Source organism: Megalobrama amblycephala, linkage group LG6 (assembly GCF_018812025.1).
Source record: "Megalobrama amblycephala isolate DHTTF-2021 linkage group LG6, ASM1881202v1, whole genome shotgun sequence".
NCBI lineage: Eukaryota > Metazoa > Chordata > Actinopteri > Cypriniformes > Xenocyprididae > Megalobrama > Megalobrama amblycephala.
Genome location: NC_063049.1, coordinates 12,603,189 through 12,621,257, shown reverse-complemented (window position 1 = coordinate 12,621,257; position 18,069 = coordinate 12,603,189). Strand labels below are relative to the sequence as shown.

Sequence of the window (18,069 nt, the reverse complement as noted above, 5' to 3'; positions counted from 1 at the left end):
TAGTTATTATTTAATATGTTTCAATTTATAACATTCACCTCTGCGGCTGTAAATACAGATATCTGACAGCTGCACGTCACTTATAGTGGCACGAACCCCGTCTGGAGATATATTTTATACTATTTTATCAAATATCAGTGAACATGGATTGCACAAAATGGATGTATTCAATACAGGGGCATTTTGTTTCCCCTGCATTTTAAATATATGGGACATTTTTTGCCAATTTTAGTGGCATTTTTTGCTCTGAATCCTGACCTTCTGACCCTGGTCTAGAGATGGTGAATCTGTTCCATAAAATGAGTATATTTTAGCATGCAGACATTCGTAGAACACAGATTTACACTTATTTTTACACTGTGTGGCGGCACATTTACTGATCTACACTATCTCAATCAGTCTGGAGTGAAAGGAGCCCACTTTTCTTGTTTTCCTTCGTTGGGTTTGTGCCACAAATCAATGCCAAATCTATTTTATTAACCCCTGAGAGAGAGAATTTAAGGATGTGTACAATCACAACTTCCCGCTTAGTTTACCTCCTCACCTCACTGTTCCACCAGTATCCACGCATGCCAATATTTCAATTCTTCTCTGTTTTTCTTCTTTCCTCTGAGGCACCAGATCATTTCTCTTCCCAGGTCGTTAACAGCCCCCGGCTTCACCTGCTGCTTTAAGACATCCATCTCATCTCTTGCTGTCCTTGTCTGCCCTTTACCTCACACTCTGTTCTGTGTTACAGATGGCAGCAGTGAACGTGGGGACAAAGATGCCAGTAAGATCACCACATATCCTCCCGGGGCCGTACGCTTCGACTGTGAGCTGCGAGCCGTGCAGGTCAGCTGCGGTTTTCACCACTCCGGTGAGTGAATGTCTCTTCTGACCTTGATAATCTCAAAGGAAGCCATTGTTCATGTTCTCCATCGTTATTTTGGATCAATATTTGATGTTCCTATTTTATGATATGGCAAGTATGAATTGAAATACTATGTCCATTTGTAATGGTAAACCTGTTTTTTTGCAGTGGTATTAATGGAGAATGGAGATGTTTACACCTTCGGTTATGGACAACATGGACAACTTGGACATGGAGATGTTAATTCTAGGTAATAAGGTTTGAAAGGGAATGCAATTGTCCATACAAATTTGCAGTGACCTTGACTGTAATCTTAAAAAAAAAAAAAAAAAGAAATATGGAGAAAAATATAAATAAATATAATATATATATATATATATATATATATATATATATATAGTAGTTCAAAACTCGTAAACTTTCTCTCTATGGGTACAGCAAAATTACAATACATACATAATTACAATAAATAAATTATTAAAATAAAATTACTTAATTTGTATTTATTTTCATTCATTTTAATTTATTTATTTATTGTAATTATTTACTTTTATTATATATTTTATTTATTATTTTATTTTTTTACTTATAATATTTAATTTATTTACTTATTTTTTTATATTTATTTAATGTTTAATTTTATTATTTTATTTTAAATATTTTATTTTAATAAATTCATTTATTTTATTTGTTTTAATTATTCATTTACTTTTAATTATGTATTTATTTATTTTAATAGATTGCAAACTCAATGGATCAACTTATGGTTGCATAACCTTTGATTTTATACACACACAGGGGGTCTCCCACTTTGGTGCAAGCTCTGCCTGGCCCCAGTACTCAGGTGACAGCAGGCAGTAACCACACTGCAGTGCTTCTCATGGATGGACAGGTCTTCACTTTCGGGAGTTTCTCAGTAAGTTAGCTGTTTCCCCCAACATCAGTCATCAAGTTCAGATTTTTCCATCTTTTTATATTTGCCTGATTTTATGTTGGTTGAGAACCTGAAGATATATCTTTTGTTGTCTCGACAGAAAGGACAGTTAGGACGACCCATTCTAGACATGCCCTACTGGAATGCCAAGCCCTCTCCAATGCCCAACATTGGTGCCAAGTACGGCCGAAAGGCGACGTGGATTGGTGCCAGCGGTGATCAGACCTTCCTTAGAATCGACGAGGCACTAATCAATTCCCATGTCCTGGCCACCTCCGAGATTTTCGCTAGCAAACACATCATCGGTATGCTCTCTTGCTTGATTCGCTTGTGTGGTTTAAAGGGCCTATTAAGTTGTGTCTCCTGTTAAAGTTGACTCCCATTCTGGTCTCTCTAGGTTTAGTTCCAACATCTGTGTCTGAGCCTCCTCCCTTCAGATGCCTACTGATCAACAAACTGGATGGGAGCTGCCGCACCTTCAATGACTCAGAGCAGGAGGATCTCCAGGGTTTTGGCCTCTGTTTAGACCCCGTCTATGATGTCATCTGGAGGTGAGGTTCATAATAATGACTCCATAATATTGCCATTTAGATTCCTAAAAACACTCTATACAATTTCCTAGGGTTTCAGTTGTTTACATCTGTTCTACTGACAATCAATCATATTTTATAAAAAAAAATTTATAAAAAAATCTCTAATATTAGCTGGTAACTGATATGGTACCAATATATTATGTGCCCTCAATCTTCTTCCAGGTTCCTACCTGCCACACGTGAGATGTGCTGCTATAACGCCGTGATAGCAGATGCCCGTGTGCCCTCTGCTTCTGATATCCAGGCCCTCTGCAGCATCCTGAGTCCTGAACTGGCTCTGCCCTCGGGCTCCCACGCCAGCACCACCCGTTCCCATGGAGCGCTGCACATCCTGGGTATGACAACATCATTCTACCTCAGCTTTACTTCTCTGTTTAATATAAGTTTAGCTGTACAGAGCTGTTTGACTGACATTGTCAAAGGAAGTGTGGCAGTCTTTTTGCTTCGTCTGACAAATCAAATTTTCTTTGGTCGTTTGAGAATAAGCAACTATTTTACTATGAAAACACACTGTAACTTTCAGAACTTCTTTAAAAAAAAGTATTAAAGCCACTAAAGCTGAAAAAAAAAAAAAAACTCATTCTACAGTTCTGCAACTTTAAGTTTTGGAAGATCATTTTTAGTCCATCTTTGCAAGACGGACATTTCAGGATAAGAGATGGACTAAAAGTGAACTCCCACACCTTACTGCCAGATTCTGGAAGATAAATTCTTCAAACAGTGGTACAAGAGGATGTGGAGCTGGTCCTTCAGGAATCACTCTCAAGCTGTCTGTCTATAAGGCCTATAAAAACCCAGTCTTCATGTATTTTATAACACTTCAGCTTGTGATTCTTATTGAGTGCGGGTCATTTTTTAGGATTCTTTAGCTAACCTAAGTCTCTGAGATCCTGACAACTTGCACTTCTGGAGACTCCAGGTAGGTTGCAGTTCTGGGAAATGGTGGCGCTGGAGACTAAAGGGTTCCTGATAGTTTCACACTTAATTCTTCACCTTTATTCTTAATTCTTTTGCAGTTAACATGTGTCTTTTCTTTTCCACCTGTTTTTGTATGACCCCGCTGACCCAATGAGCATTTTGCTTTCCCTTGGTCATGCTTTAACTTTGCAATTTCTAGTATTGCATTAGTATTGCGTCCTTCTCATGAGTATTTAAGAATTTTTGACTTTTCAGTTTGAGTTAAATCTCTTTTTTGGCTCATTTTGCCTGTAAAAGAAAACCTGCCTAATAATTCTGCACACCTGAATATAAGGCATTTTTCAATTCCAGCCTTCATGAACAATTATATATCACTTATAAATGATTACAAACAATATTAATAGTAGTTATTAAGATTGATGTGGATAGGAATTGGTAAAATGTGCTTGGAAAAAAAATATGATCAGAAAATCAACTTGCCTAATAATTCTGCACACAGTGTATATTTGAGCATGTGACCACATGTGACTACATCTACATGCCAACTACGCTATTGCTATTCAGTCATTGTGAGGTAGTTCAGAGGAAGTAGAATTGATGCTATCATTCTAATACTGAACAGAAGAACAAATGGAAAGGGTAAATTGTGGTCAAAAAGGCGGTCAAACATTGTGCTGTTTCTGGATGTGTGTAGCACCTACTACTCTGCAGATCCTTCAGACGGATCCTTAAGCATTACCAATTAGCAGCTTCAATTTCTTATATATATATATATATATATATATATATATATATATATATATATATATATATATATCTTTCAAATATTTTTGGTCTTCTGTGACAAGTGACATGAGAGCTGTGAAGTTTTTTTTTTTTTTGTTTTTTTTTTTTTTTTAAACAAAGTGTCTGTTATTGAAGAATTGAGCAGTTTAAAAACTATATTAGACCTAACAGCAAAGCGCTGCCTATTAAAGCAAACTAGCAGACTGTGTAATTAAACTTTAACTTTCTAACCATTTAATTCTAAGGGTAATAGAGAAGGTGAAAATGTTCAAAATAAATGAAATTGACTAAATTATTTTGGTGCAAAAAACATTTATTAACAATAACCCCGGTTTCACAAACAAGGCTTAAGCCTAGTCCCAGACTAAAATGTTTTATCTGAAAGCAGCTTTCACTGACATATCTTAAAATATGTGCCATTGTTTTGTCTCAAGATGCACTTCAGTAATGTTTCTTTCTAAGGCACATTTATAAAAGCTACTTAAATGTCCTAATTGAGCTAAGACCTAATCCTGGCTTAATCTAAGCCTGGTCTATGAAATATATATATATATATATATATATATATATATATATATGTATTATAAGTATATCTATAAGTAGACCTCAGGGGGGTAAATAATAATTATAATTATTATTATAAAAAATAGTCTTGTAGTTGTAGTGTGTCAGTTGTTGTTTTTCATTCTGTGTGCAGGTTGTCTCGACACACTGGCTGCGATGCAGGAGCTGAAGATGGGTGTGGCTAGTGCTGAGGAAGAGACTCAGGCTGTGATGAAGGTCTACTCTAAAGAGGACTACAGTGTGGTCAACCGCTTTGAGAGTGAGTTCATTCAAAATTATATATATTTGATAACACTATAGCTGTAACATTTTTAAATACTATTTTAGACTGTTAAGGGGCGTTCACATAAAGCAACTTGAGTGGAAAAACAGCCAGTAGTCAATCATTTTAATGAGTATTGGCGACTTTCATAGCATGAGCGATTTAACATTTTTAACATTGAGCATTTTAATTTTTCAATTAAAAGTAAAGATTAAAAAAATTGATTGTGTTGTTTTGCACACTGTTTTTCTAGGTCATGGAGGAGGCTGGGGTTACTCTGCTCACTCAGTGGAGGCCATCCGCTTCTGTGCCGACGCTGACATCTTGTTAGGGGGTTTAGGTCTTTTTGGTGGCCGAGGGGAGTACACTGCAAAGATCAAGGTCAGGTGCTATCTGAGTGTCTCCTTAGTTTTGATCCTCAGCCCACTGATATTTGATTTGTGATTGAAAGCTGTGATTGTGTTTGCAGCTGTTTGAGCTGGGTCCAGATGGAGGAGACCATGAAACTGATGGAGACCTACTGGCTGAGACAGATGTTCTGGCCTATGACTGCGCTGCTCGGTATGACTTTAAATAAGTACCATCCAAAACAATATCGCTTCATTATTTCAAGAGTGCTGGTTGAGAAGTGTATCTAGAGAGCAGGATATATGCTATATCCCAAAGTAAATGTTATTTATAAGTGTTATTTTAGTATTATTTATACACTATTATAGTATTAATTATTATTTTAAATCAGATTTTTTTCAGTTAACCAAAACAAGCAAAACATTGCACATAGGCTAGTTTTAAAATGATAGATATACTGTTTAAAATGAAGACAAATATTATTGTGATCATGATGAGAGTTAAAGGTGCAGTAAGTGATTTCCGAGAATCGCTGTTCAAAGTGGATCAGGTCGAGTGCCACAACGCACTTGTAGACAATCAGCAGTAGGGGGCATAAACACTCATGATGGGGGAGGAGAGAGAGTGAGCAAGAGGGAGATTTGAAAAAAAGACTGTTGAAAGAAAGATGGCTGAGAGACATTACAAAAGAGAAAAGGTCAGAGGAAATCAAGGGTTATGACCAGGCAAGTAATCGGATATTAATACTATATTAGAAAATCTTGTTTCTCTGAAATTGCTTATTGCACCATTAATGTGATGATCTACATCTCTGCTGGGACTGCATACATTGACTAAAAATATAAATGAATTGAGATGGTTTCTTTATGTATGCAGGGAGAAGTATGCCATGATGTTTGATGAGCCTGTGCTGCTGCAGTTGGGCTGGTGGTATGTGGCATGGGCTCGTGTGTCCGGACCCAGCAGTGACTGCGGCTCCCACGGTCAGGCAACCATCACCACTGATGATGGGTACGAACACACTTATTATTGTGATTATGTGATTATTTTAGCATTATAATTCTAGAAGGCAAGGATTATCATCATGAACTCTCTCCTGCAGTGTGGTGTTTCAGTTCAAGAGCTCGAAAAAATCAAACAATGGTACTGATGTGAATGCTGGACAAATACCTCAGCTGCTGTACAGGTACATGAGAAATTTTAGCTTAGTTTTAGTTAGCCCATTACTTTGGTGTATTATTTCTTTCACATACCCATTTTGTTCTGATTTTCCAGGTTGCCCTCTAATGATGGTAACACATCCAAAGGAAAGCAGCAGACCAGTGAGCCTGTTCACATCCTCAAGCGTTCTTTCGCCAGGACCGTGTCCGTGGTATGTGTATACAAATACATGCTAATTGCTCATGGGCCAATGATGTAAAGCTTTTTTTTTTTTTTCTTCAAGATCTAATAATTTCTTTGATAAATACATTAAATGCTATTCATATGGAAAATACAGAGTGCAGGCTGTACATAAAATATTTTATTAGCGGGGTTTTTCCTGGGTCAACAATGGTTTTCGGTGGCTGTACTCTTGCGAAAACTACAGTCTATGCCGTGCAGTGAATCTCTTATTGCAGGGATGGGCAACTCTGGTCCTTTAGGGCCAGTGTCCTGCAGAGTTTATCTCCATCCCTGATAAAAACTCACTTGCCTATAACTTTCTACTAATCCTAAAGACCTTGATTAGCTGGTTCAGGTGTGTTTGATTAGGGTTGGAGCTAAACTCTGCTGGGCAGTGGCCCTCCAGGACTGAAGTTGCCCATCCCTGTCTTATTGACATTGTGTTTATACTTGGTTGGTTATAATGAAAGGATTTGCGAGTGTGCAGAACTCGCGCTGAACAAAAACTCGGTGTTGAGCAGACTCAGACTAACTTAAACACATCTGATTTGCCATTGCGTTCACACGCTCAACTGATATGTTTGTATTTGGCTACAAGGCTCAATGCTGCAAAAATACATTGTAAATAGAAACCTTTGATGCTCTTCACAGAGTGCAAACACAAACACTCATGGGAGTGTTTTAAAGTGTTTTAAAGCAGCAGCTATCAGTGGGTATAGTACTACACATATTGAATGGCAGAACGGCAGACATCTTCACTTTAAATGACCAAATAAATCTTTGACAAGACAAAGATTCATTTTGGTGGCCGCCAAAATATTTTAAATGCAGGATAAACCCTGATTACATTTTACATGATGGTTACACCACTGGTTACAAGTTACTGAACTCAAGTTTTGTTGAAAATTGCTTTTCAAAAATGTATCAAACTGACCGATTTCTTCAAATTGACAGATTTAAAATGATTGGTGACTAAATTAAAATTAATGTCTAGGTGGTGTAACTGACTGTAAAAAGTTTTATTAAAGGCTGAAATTCTTTAAATGTTTTTTTAAACAAGTAGTGAAGCAGTTTTGTTTGAAATATACAAATATTAAATTAAGATTCTGCCAAATCAATGTCAGTGTGGTATAACCAACATGTTTGAAGCCCCTTTTTAGGCAAATTGGAAATAATTTCATAGAGCCCTATGACCAGAAAGTAAAAAAAAAAAAATGAAGGCAGTTTGACAGTTTTTCGGCATGGCAAGGTCAAATGGACTAAACGCAAAAAAAATGATATTTGTGAAATGGAAAAATATTAAAAATAATAACATTTTTACACCCATGTACAGGTTGTACAGAAAATTACTTTTTACTTGATGGTTACACCACTTACACAAAAACATAAGCTGTCAAAAATACATTATTACCTATCACATTTTAAAATAGAATATAAAAAGATTTCTTTTTCACCATCTCTGGCATCCTTGTTTGTCTTTGATCCATAAATGTGCTCATGCTGATAGTTTGACCTGCAATTTCCTGAAAAGGAGATGTAAGCAATACTAGCTTGTATTTTCATATAATATCCTCCTGTCTTAAAAGAAATTGGCAAGGAACAGATGTACAGAAGCCAATTCGGAAGGATTTGTACTTCAGTGTATTTAAGGAAATCTCTTGACTTATTGGCACTTTTTTTCATGCGGCTTATCCGTTTGGTGCAGTAAAACGAACAAGTCAAGTTAATAATGGGTCAGATCCTTGGTTCATTTCCAAGTTGTGTGTGTTTGTTCTTGTCTCAGGACTGTTTTGAGTCTCTGCTGAGTATCCTGCACTGGAGCTGGACCACACTGGTGTTGGGAGTGGAGGAACTGAGGGGACTGAAGGGTTTCCAGTTCACAGCCACCCTTCTGGACTTGGAGCGGCTGCGGTTTGTGGGCACCTGCTGCCTGCGACTGTTGCGTGTCTACATTTGCGAGATCTTCCCCATTTCTGGTATTATACTTTCTCTGTTGTTTAAGCGATGTTAAAGTGGCGTCCCACTAGCTGTTTGCCAGCTAACAACTGAAAATTGGCTGAAAAATGATCTAATGCGATGCTGACCTAAATTCCTAAATATCTTAAATAGATGAAATAACAAACATCTTAATTATCATTTTAAGAGGTCTTATATTTGGGGATGGGAAAACGGGAATCGCGATACAGCCTAATGTGAAAAGACTTCAACTTCGAAAGACTACGATTTCATTGAATGAAAACGAGCGCTGCACTTTTCAAAGTAAAAATGCGGCGCTGTTACTCATTGTACAGGCGCAAATCTATGCCAACTTTTGATTGGTAATGATCTACTGTTGATGAATTATGACAATGTTAACTTTATGGTGTTTATATTTTAATATGTTGTAGATAGTTGTAAGAGTGCATATTTTAGCTCCCTCATCTTTTTGAATGAGCATCTAGCAATAGTAAAGCATAGACATTTCAAAATAAGAGTCCTAGCATATTTCAGGCTTGTTTATAATTAAAAGTCTGGCAATATGCTTGAAGCTTTTTTTTTTCCCTTTATTATTATTAGTAACTTGGTCACACAAACTGTATAAATAGCATTTAATTCAAAGTAAACTATTGTAGCTTCTGTCTAGCCTGCCCCGTCACAGGAAGGAAAGACTTAAGAACATTATATAACACACGCTATTCAGTATATAGATTTTACTAGTATCTGTTTTTTACAGTTATATACAGTTTACACACTATAAAGTAGGCCCATAAATAAGTACTTAATTATTTAATACAGTTTGAAATAGAAATATTTAAAAACCCAGTGTACGTTTTGTATTCTAATAAATTAATTAATTTTGCTTGTAAATGTCTCCTTGTATCTTATTGTACTCCTTAAGAGCACATGTGCTTCTTGGGGAAAAAAGTAGGTGTTAAGCCCTGTTAAATTGATTTTGAGCAATGCTGTGACTCTCTGACACTGTACTACTAGATCTTGTCACCTGGTCTTATTGTTATAGACTAAATCTGTACTGTCACTTCTTGCTGAGTCGTACAGTCGATGTCACAAGTGAAATTCCCTTGAGTTATCAAATGTAATCTACATTGATTGCCAGGGTCTCATGTCACACTAGTCCTTTAAGCACATATAATGAAGAGGAAAACTGCTTTAGGCCCAAGGAATAATCTTGAGCACCTTTGACTGACAGCATACTGTTTGGACTGTTTGTCTCTTACCTAGCCAGTACCAAAGCTGTTGTGGAGGAGTCCAGCAAGCTGGCGGAGTGTGTAGGAAAGACACGTAGCCTCCTGAAGAAGATCCTGTCAGAGGGGATGGACAACTGCCTGACCAAGCTGGACAATGACCCGCAGGGATACCTGAGTCAGCCCCTCACGCTGCTTGAGGCCGTGCTGCAGGAGTGCCACAATACCTTCACTGCCTGCTTTCACTCCTTCTACCCCACCCCAGCCCTGCAGTGGGCCTGCCTATGTGACCTGCTCAACTGCCTGGACCAGGTATCAAAATCGTTAAAGATTCTAGAGTTGTAGTTGGAAGTTGCGTTTTAAGGTAGGGACACACCAATCCCACGCCAAAGAACTAACTGATAAAAGCTGACTGTGTTGTCGCCTCATGTCGCCTGCGTCAGGGCAAAAAAACTGCAAGAGAACTACAGCCGACTGTCAGCCAGCACGCGCATTATGCGCCTGCGTGTAAAGAGAGGTTTTTATATATATATTCGTCTATATTCATAATTCATAAAGGGAGACTGGCACTGCAGGCTGCAGATACACAAACCGTAAACAAAGCAGCATTTTGAATTTGAATATCATTAATGCTTATCACTTTCTATATTCTACTCGGGTCACGTTAATATTAAATATTTGCCCAGGAACACTCAGGTACATGATGTAAAATTAGAACAGCTTTCTGTCTGAACCTCCTTGAGTTGTTTGCTCACTGTTTTGCTATTATTCTTGTGCTTCGACTGTTCACTAAACTGAACAGCCAATCAGATTTCTCTCTCTCGCCCAACAGTCCGACACCGATTCTACATGCTGAATCGGCCCAAAAAAACCCAACGGGATCTGATTAGAGCCAACGATGCAGAACATACCAGGAAAACTTAGTCGGCCGATGCTTAAAAACGGTCTGACACTGCCCAATGGCTGATCTTTAAGGGCTTTAAGGGATAATCCGCCCAAAGTTATAGACTCACCCTCATGTCGTTCCAAACATGTTTGACATTCTTTCTTCTGTTGAACACAAAAGGAGATATTTTGAAGAATGTTGGTAACTAAACAGTTTCGGGTTCCAGTGACTTCCACTGTATGTAAAACATACAGTGGAAGTCAGTTACCCCAAACATCAAAATTATTGAAAATATTTTCTTTTATGTTCAGCAGAAGAAAGAAAGTGAGTAAATTATTTCAGAATTTTCATTTTTAGGTGGGCTATCCCTTTAAATTAGTAAACGGCTGATGTGGTCTCATTTTGGCCAGTCGATAAATCATATATGGATGAATCTCATTAAACCCATCAAAAACATTTCCAGGTCATAGTTTCACTCAACATCAAAAGGGAGAAATAATAAATTATGTTTTGCATAAATAAAATTGAATTTGAGCCCTATTTTAGGACCATTATTTCTTTTGTATCTCTCTATCTATCTCTCTATCTATCTCTCTATCTATCTATCTATCTATCTATCTATCTATCTATCTATCTATCTATCTATCTATCTATCTATCTATCTATCTATCTATCTATCTATCTATCTATCTATCTATCTATCTATCTATCTATCTATCTATCTATCTATCTCCATACATAACAAAAACACATTTCACCTCAAAATTAAAAGAAGCATATGTATGTATCTATATATTGTATGTATGTATATGTGTGTGTGTGTATTATATATAATATAATTTGGAGGTGAAATGTGACCTAGATATGTTTTTGTGAGAATCGCCTCTTTAACTGAGAGGCTTTTTCAGCTGAACCACTTTCAGTTCCCAGCTCTCTCTGCAAATGAGCCACTTGACAGATTTAGGCCTGATAAATTTGAGCTCTAAAATATCGGCAATGAAACTCTAAATCAGAAAGATTGTCTCCAAAAAACAGCCTCCATATATTTTCTTTTTTGAATTTCTGAGGAGTACAGTTGTTATTTTATTGGTATCGGACATATAGTCCGGTTAATTGCATCAAGGCTCTACTAATCATGACATTGACCTTCATGTTGACATCCAGGACATTCAAGAGGCAAACTTCCGCACGTCGAGCAGCCGTCTGCTGGCTGCGGTGATGTCAGCACTGTGTAACACATCGGTCAAGCTGACCTCCATCTTGCCCATCGCGTACGACGGTGAGGTGTTACTGCGCTCCCTCGTCAAGCAGGTCAGCACGGAGAATGACTCTGCTCTCGCTCACCGCTTCCCCCTGCTGGTGGCACACATGGAGAAACTCAGCCACGTGAGTACCATCTTCTGTTTAAAACGTTCTTAAAATTACAGCATTTTATTAATGCTCATCTGCCTCAGCAGTTACAAAATACTCTTTGTCATGTTTTGATCAGACGGAAGAGAACCTCATGGGCATGACGACTTTCCGGGAGGTTCTGGAGAAGATGCTCGTCATTGTGGTGCTTCCTGTGAGGAAGAGTCTGAGGAAGGAGGTTGAGCTTTTTTCTCCTCATCTGGTGTCCAACACCTGTGGCCTCCTGGCCAGTATTGTCAGTGAACTGACCGCCTCTGCTCTCGGCTCTGAGGTTAGAAGGACGAATCTCCTACTTCTCTCTTATTTCTCTCTTCCTCACATACACACACTTGTCCTAGTCTCTTTGTCCGCAGAGCATTCGCCTGCTGCTCTAATTGCATTACAGCCACCAACTGGCCATAAAAAGCATTTAGTTCACTCTGTTTCATGAGATCTTGATGTTCATGAATCTGTATCCATAGAGCTCCACAGAAAGCTCTTATTCTGAAAGTTTAAAAGATCCCTCTCCTATGTCCTTTATTTAAAAAAGTTTATATTAAATATATAGTTTATAAGGTAAAATTAATGTTTTTTGACTCTTCGCATAAATAAACATAATAAGAAATAATAATAATAAAAAAACAAATATATAAATTAAAATATAAAATAAAAAAATATTAACTTAATTATTTAAAATATATTTGTTTATTAATATATTTAAGTGTTTCCCCCAGGCCGTTTGGGCCTTGAGCAGGACATTTCTGATTTATGTTAATGTATATAATTTCTATTCTGATTTGTGTATGTTTTTTTTTAGATTGTATTTCTGTTATTCTTATGTTTTATTTATGAGTGGAAAGTCGAAAAAAAAAAAGCATTTTACTTGACGTCGTATTATGTATGGTTGTGTGTGACAAATTTTGAATTTAAATGTATGTATTTTATATAGTTTATAAAATATTTTTAAAAATATTTAAAATATAAAAAATGTATTATTTCTAATATATATATATTTAATACAATAGCATGTTACTTTCAGTTATAAATTAAGTTTGATTTGGTATTAGCATTGTTGTAGAAATGGTATGATCATTTTCAATTTAATTTAATTTTAGTACTGAAGTACCTATATTTTTAATTACATATTTTGTAATCTAATCAATAAGAGTGTGCTACTCCAACTGTTTAAAACATTTTACCATTTTTAAAAGCATTGAATGCTGTAGATTTATTTCCCATAATCAGCATAAAAATGGAAAGTGCACAGATTCAACCTCGCCTGCTCATGCGGGATTGTTGTAGTAGGAAGCTGAGTCATGAGCACAGGTGTGTCCTCCACAGGACCACAACAAGTCTACTGCAGTCCGTCTCTCTTTCTGACGACATTGGAAAAGGCCGTTGGCTCATTGCCATGGTAACTGGCATGTCATGCTCTTTACGAGTATGTTATGGAGACTGTTACAGCTGCTTTGCTTCTCTTTAACTCTGTTTATTACCAAAGGTGGAATATAAATGGTATATTGTCTAGTAGAGTTATAAAAATGGCATCCAGTCTCTGCTGTTTGTAATAGCACAGGAAGAGCAGGGTTTTAGGTGGTGGTTGTCATGGAGGCTCCTGTTCAATAACAAAAAACATCCTCTCTGTTATTCTTTTCTGGCCTACTGCCACCTGCTGGAAGAACATGTGAGAGTTCATCTTAAAAGGATAGTTTTTATTTTCAGATGAACTATCCATTTAATGTGTTGCAACTCCAAAACAAATTTAAAATGTAAAAATGCCTCTACATTAAATGTAAATTCTGCTCTACACTTTCTGTCTAAATTTCTTGAATGTTGTTCAGGTGGATGGGCTGAACTCTTTGCACTCAGTGAAGTCCACCCCCAACCGCTTCACTAAGACCAGCCAGGGACGCAGCTGGAACACGGGGAACGGCTCTCCTGATGCCATCTGCTTCACTGTGGACAAGCCAGGGGTGGTGCTGGTGGGTTTCTGTGTGTACGGAGGAGGAGGCATCCATGAGTATGAGCTGGAGGTGCTCGCTGATGATGTAAGTTCTTTTCTATATTCCAAAAAGTTTACCCAAAAAAAATGTTCCCATAATTTACTTGCCCTCATGTCATCCTAGGTGTACATGATTTTCTTCTTTCAGCCGAACACAATCAGAGTTATATTAAAGCTGCAGTCTGTAACTTTTAGTGCTTTAATGGTTAATAAACAAAACTGCATGCAACTTGTGGAAGAACATTGTAGCCGGAGCTGCTTCTCTCTGTTTATGTCTGACGAGTCACACAGGTACTGGGCTACTCTGCAGACGTGGCAACCCGACTGGTCTGAAATAGTCTGAATATAAACACTTATTATAGGTGTACCGTAGTGATTCAGGATAAGACATAATCATGGTTTGGAAAAAGGATTCATGATGTACTCGCTCATTATATAATTTTTGTCAATTTTGAACAAAAGTTACAAACTGCAGCTTTAAATAATATCCTGGCTCTCCCAAGCTCCAAGTTTTTGAAGCTCCAAAAAGCAAATCTATCCATCATAAAAGTAATCCATATGACTCCAGTGTGTTAATAAATATAGAAAATTATCCATATTTTAAACATTATAAACAATAATCTATGAGGCCCTATGAACGAGCGTACGGCCGTTGCAGAAAGCCAGTGATTATAGTTTATAAAGTTTTAAATATGGATATTTTTCTGTATTTATTAACCCACTGGAGTCTTATTGAACAAAAACAATTTAGAGTGGGATTTTGAGCATCGAGAATTGATTGGATGGTTGTGGTGTACTATTGCTGTGATGTCATGTGAGTTACAGGTTATATCTGGTTATATCTGGTACAGATAAATCATTTATAATAACTACTGCAATATTCCATAAAACAAGAATTATCCATTTTGATTTCATAGTGACTTTAATGAATGCGAATATAGGGAGGAAATTGAACGCAAGGAGGAAAAATAAACATTCACAATAATTTGCATGTAAAAATACAGAGGATGTGAGAAGAGAAACAAGATTCCATGTGTAGTCTTAGTGGAATAACTTGTTAAAATCATGGCAGCTCACAAAACAGAATACAAAGCCAACATATAGCTTAATCCAAATTCATGGGCTCAGGTTCCTCACATTCTGGCATGAATCAAAATGGTTCCCCGTTCTTTACTAATGTCCTAATATCCATGTAAAACAGCAACCTTCACATGTGTAATAATGTGATTGGTGTACCACCACAATTGTACAGAGCACAGCCCTGCTCTACAACAGACTAAATTGAGTCGTGTAACTTTGTTTGGTCAACTGTGTTTAATTTGATGATGAATAGGCTGCAGTGTAAAGTTAGAAAGGGTGTGTGCATGTGCATGTTTGTGTGCGCTTCACTTTGGAATATAAGTTTCAGCACGTTCCCAAATGATAAAAACGTGACTTATATCCTTATGGTGCCAGGTCGGTTTGGGTCGAACCATTCCTGTAAGTTAGAGCGTGTGAATGAGTTCTCCCAATGTCTTACCCTGTTGTTTTTCTCTGTGTTCCTGTTCTGTCCATCTGTCCTGTTTTATCAGGCTCAGACGGAGCACCCTGGAGATTCCGCCCACTCCCACAGATGGACGTCTTTAGAACTGGTCAAAGGCACTTACAGCACTGACGACTCTCCCAGTGACATCGCTGAGATCCGTCTGGACAAAGCTGTTCCTCTGAAGGTGCGAATTTTACGCATGAATCGCGCAAAGTATAAACTTCACTTCGGCGCAAACTCACTTTCACCCTGTTGCTCTTGCAGGAGAATGTGAAATATGCTGTCCGTCTGCGTAACTATGGCAGCCGCACAGCCAATGGGGATGGAGGCATGACCACTGTACAATGCTCTGATGGAGTTGCCTTCACCTTCAGCACCTGCAGCCTGAGCAGCAATGGCACCAACCAGACCAGAGGCCAGATCCCTCAGATTCTCTATTATAGGTCCGTACTATATATTCTTTTATCTGCCTACAAAATTCCTAAAGGAATTTCTGAAGGATGCAACATCTTCTTAACTGCGATTGTTTGTTGCAGGAGTGAATATGATGGTGACCTGCAATCACAGCTGTTAAGCAAAGCCAATGAAGAGGATAAGAATTGCAGCCGTGCTCTTTCTGTAGTCAGCGTGGTGGTTCGGGCGGCCAAAGACCTCCTCCACAGGGCCTTTGCTGTGGACGGTGAGGATCATTTCCTTAGATTTCACAAATAGTTTCCCATTTGCTATTGGTTTCACAGAAACATTGTCCCAGCCCACCCTCACGCCATTTGTTGAGCTTATGATATGATAGAAATAAGAAATAATATATTTTGCAAAACATATGAACATTTTGCATTATAAGATTATTTTAACTTCATGATAATTAAGCATAAAATTACCCTAATGAAAAAAAGATCTCATTCTCATAACTGCGATGTTAATAAATATTATTTTAATTAAAACATGTTTATTGATCATGGTAATATTCAGTACAGTAATATAAATCTCATTAGATTCATCACTGAGATAATGGGAATTAAAAGAAAAATCTAAAGTAAGCTGCATTACGGGAATGAAAATTGGGGGAAAATGTCATAAATACATAAAACACATAAAATTATGTAAAAATTTCTGTTTTGTTGTCTATCCTCATAAGCACAAAATCAATATTCTAGATTAATCTATATTCATTTTATATTTTAATTTTTATTTGCTTTTTTTAAAAAGAAATCAATACTTTTATTCAGCAAGGATGCATTGAAAGTGACAGTGAAGACATTTGTAATGTTACAAACTATTTCTTATTCAAATAAATGCTGTTCTTTCTGAAATTTCTGTTCATCAAAGAATCCTGAAAAATCACACTATCACGCAAAAATATTAAGCAGCACAACTGTTTGATAATGTCAGTGATTAATGATAAGAATGTTTCTTGAGCAGCAAATTAAATCAGCATATTAGAATGATTTCTGAAGGATCATGTGACACTGAAGACTGGAGTAATGATGCTGAAAATTCAGCTTTGCACATTTTAGAATATATTTAAATAGAAAATGGTTATTTTAAATTGTAATAATATTCCATTATATATACACAATTTATTGTTTTTCATTTGATTTTTGGATGACCTGGGTTGTTTTTGTGAGATTTACCCTTAGATCAGCATCATTAGTTATTTGCTATCAGTCTTTTCGATATATATTGATTGATATTACTGATGTCTCTACAGTCGAAGACATTCCAGAACTCCTGAGTTCCTCCAGTCTCTTTTCGATGCTCCTTCCACTTATTTTGGCGTACATTGGTCCTGTGGCTGCATCTGTTCCTAAGGTAAGGGAGTTTTTCTTTGTGGAATTGGCAACCTTGGGTCTTGATGTGATAATGATCAATCTCCTCCTCTGTTTAGTTTTCTCACGATACCTTCGCCTAACTGTTTTAAATTTCATCATTTTCTATTAGGCTGCAGTGGAGGTGTTTGGTTTGGTTCAGGAACTTCTTCCGGCTGTTTCTGCCCTGAACCAGAAATATGCACCACCTGCCTTCAATCCTAACCAATCCACAGACAGCACCACTGGGAACCAGCCGGAGCAGGGCCTATCAGCTTGCACCACCTCTAATCATTATGCTGTCATAGAGAGTGATCACCCCTACAAGCAGGCTGGTGTCACCCAGTACAAGGTACAACATTAGTGTTCACTTCCTGATATTCAACAAAATATTCCATCTGTGGGGTTTATTTTGTAATATGTGTTTTTGTTACGTTTTTTTATGGTTATGATTGTCCTTGTGTGTGGTTCTTAAAATTTAGTGCTTAATAAACATATAAATACAAATAGAAATTGAATTGTATTGTATAATTTCATAGTTTAATGCATGTTTTTGCACTTTGTGACTTCTGCATTTGTGACTTAAGCCAGGGTTTTTCATGCATTGAGAATTACGAGGCGGCTGTCTCCGTCAAATTC

General features: G+C 37.2%; 1 protein-coding gene across 17 annotated transcripts in view; it reads left to right on the top strand.

Annotated features, from left to right (window-relative positions):
* The window catches only part of mycbp2 (MYC binding protein 2), a 114,411-nt gene that overhangs the window by 45,780 nt on the left and 50,562 nt on the right, over positions 1 to 18,069 (top strand). For all 17 annotated transcript variants that reach the window (XM_048192966.1, XM_048192977.1, XM_048192961.1 and 14 more), the window contains 22 exons: positions 740 to 859; positions 1,022 to 1,103; positions 1,652 to 1,769; positions 1,888 to 2,092; positions 2,185 to 2,338; positions 2,543 to 2,715; positions 4,782 to 4,907; positions 5,164 to 5,291; positions 5,380 to 5,471; positions 6,135 to 6,269; positions 6,361 to 6,444; positions 6,534 to 6,630; positions 8,425 to 8,617; positions 9,861 to 10,135; positions 11,874 to 12,095; positions 12,199 to 12,390; positions 13,940 to 14,146; positions 15,672 to 15,809; positions 15,890 to 16,068; positions 16,162 to 16,304; positions 17,334 to 17,434; positions 17,564 to 17,782. In XM_048192966.1, the coding sequence (XP_048048923.1) occupies positions 740 to 859; positions 1,022 to 1,103; positions 1,652 to 1,769; positions 1,888 to 2,092; positions 2,185 to 2,338; positions 2,543 to 2,715; positions 4,782 to 4,907; positions 5,164 to 5,291; positions 5,380 to 5,471; positions 6,135 to 6,269; positions 6,361 to 6,444; positions 6,534 to 6,630; positions 8,425 to 8,617; positions 9,861 to 10,135; positions 11,874 to 12,095; positions 12,199 to 12,390; positions 13,940 to 14,146; positions 15,672 to 15,809; positions 15,890 to 16,068; positions 16,162 to 16,304; positions 17,334 to 17,434; positions 17,564 to 17,782 (3,383 nt within the window). The remainder of the gene's footprint in view (positions 1 to 739; positions 860 to 1,021; positions 1,104 to 1,651; positions 1,770 to 1,887; positions 2,093 to 2,184; positions 2,339 to 2,542; positions 2,716 to 4,781; positions 4,908 to 5,163; positions 5,292 to 5,379; positions 5,472 to 6,134; positions 6,270 to 6,360; positions 6,445 to 6,533; positions 6,631 to 8,424; positions 8,618 to 9,860; positions 10,136 to 11,873; positions 12,096 to 12,198; positions 12,391 to 13,939; positions 14,147 to 15,671; positions 15,810 to 15,889; positions 16,069 to 16,161; positions 16,305 to 17,333; positions 17,435 to 17,563; positions 17,783 to 18,069) is intronic.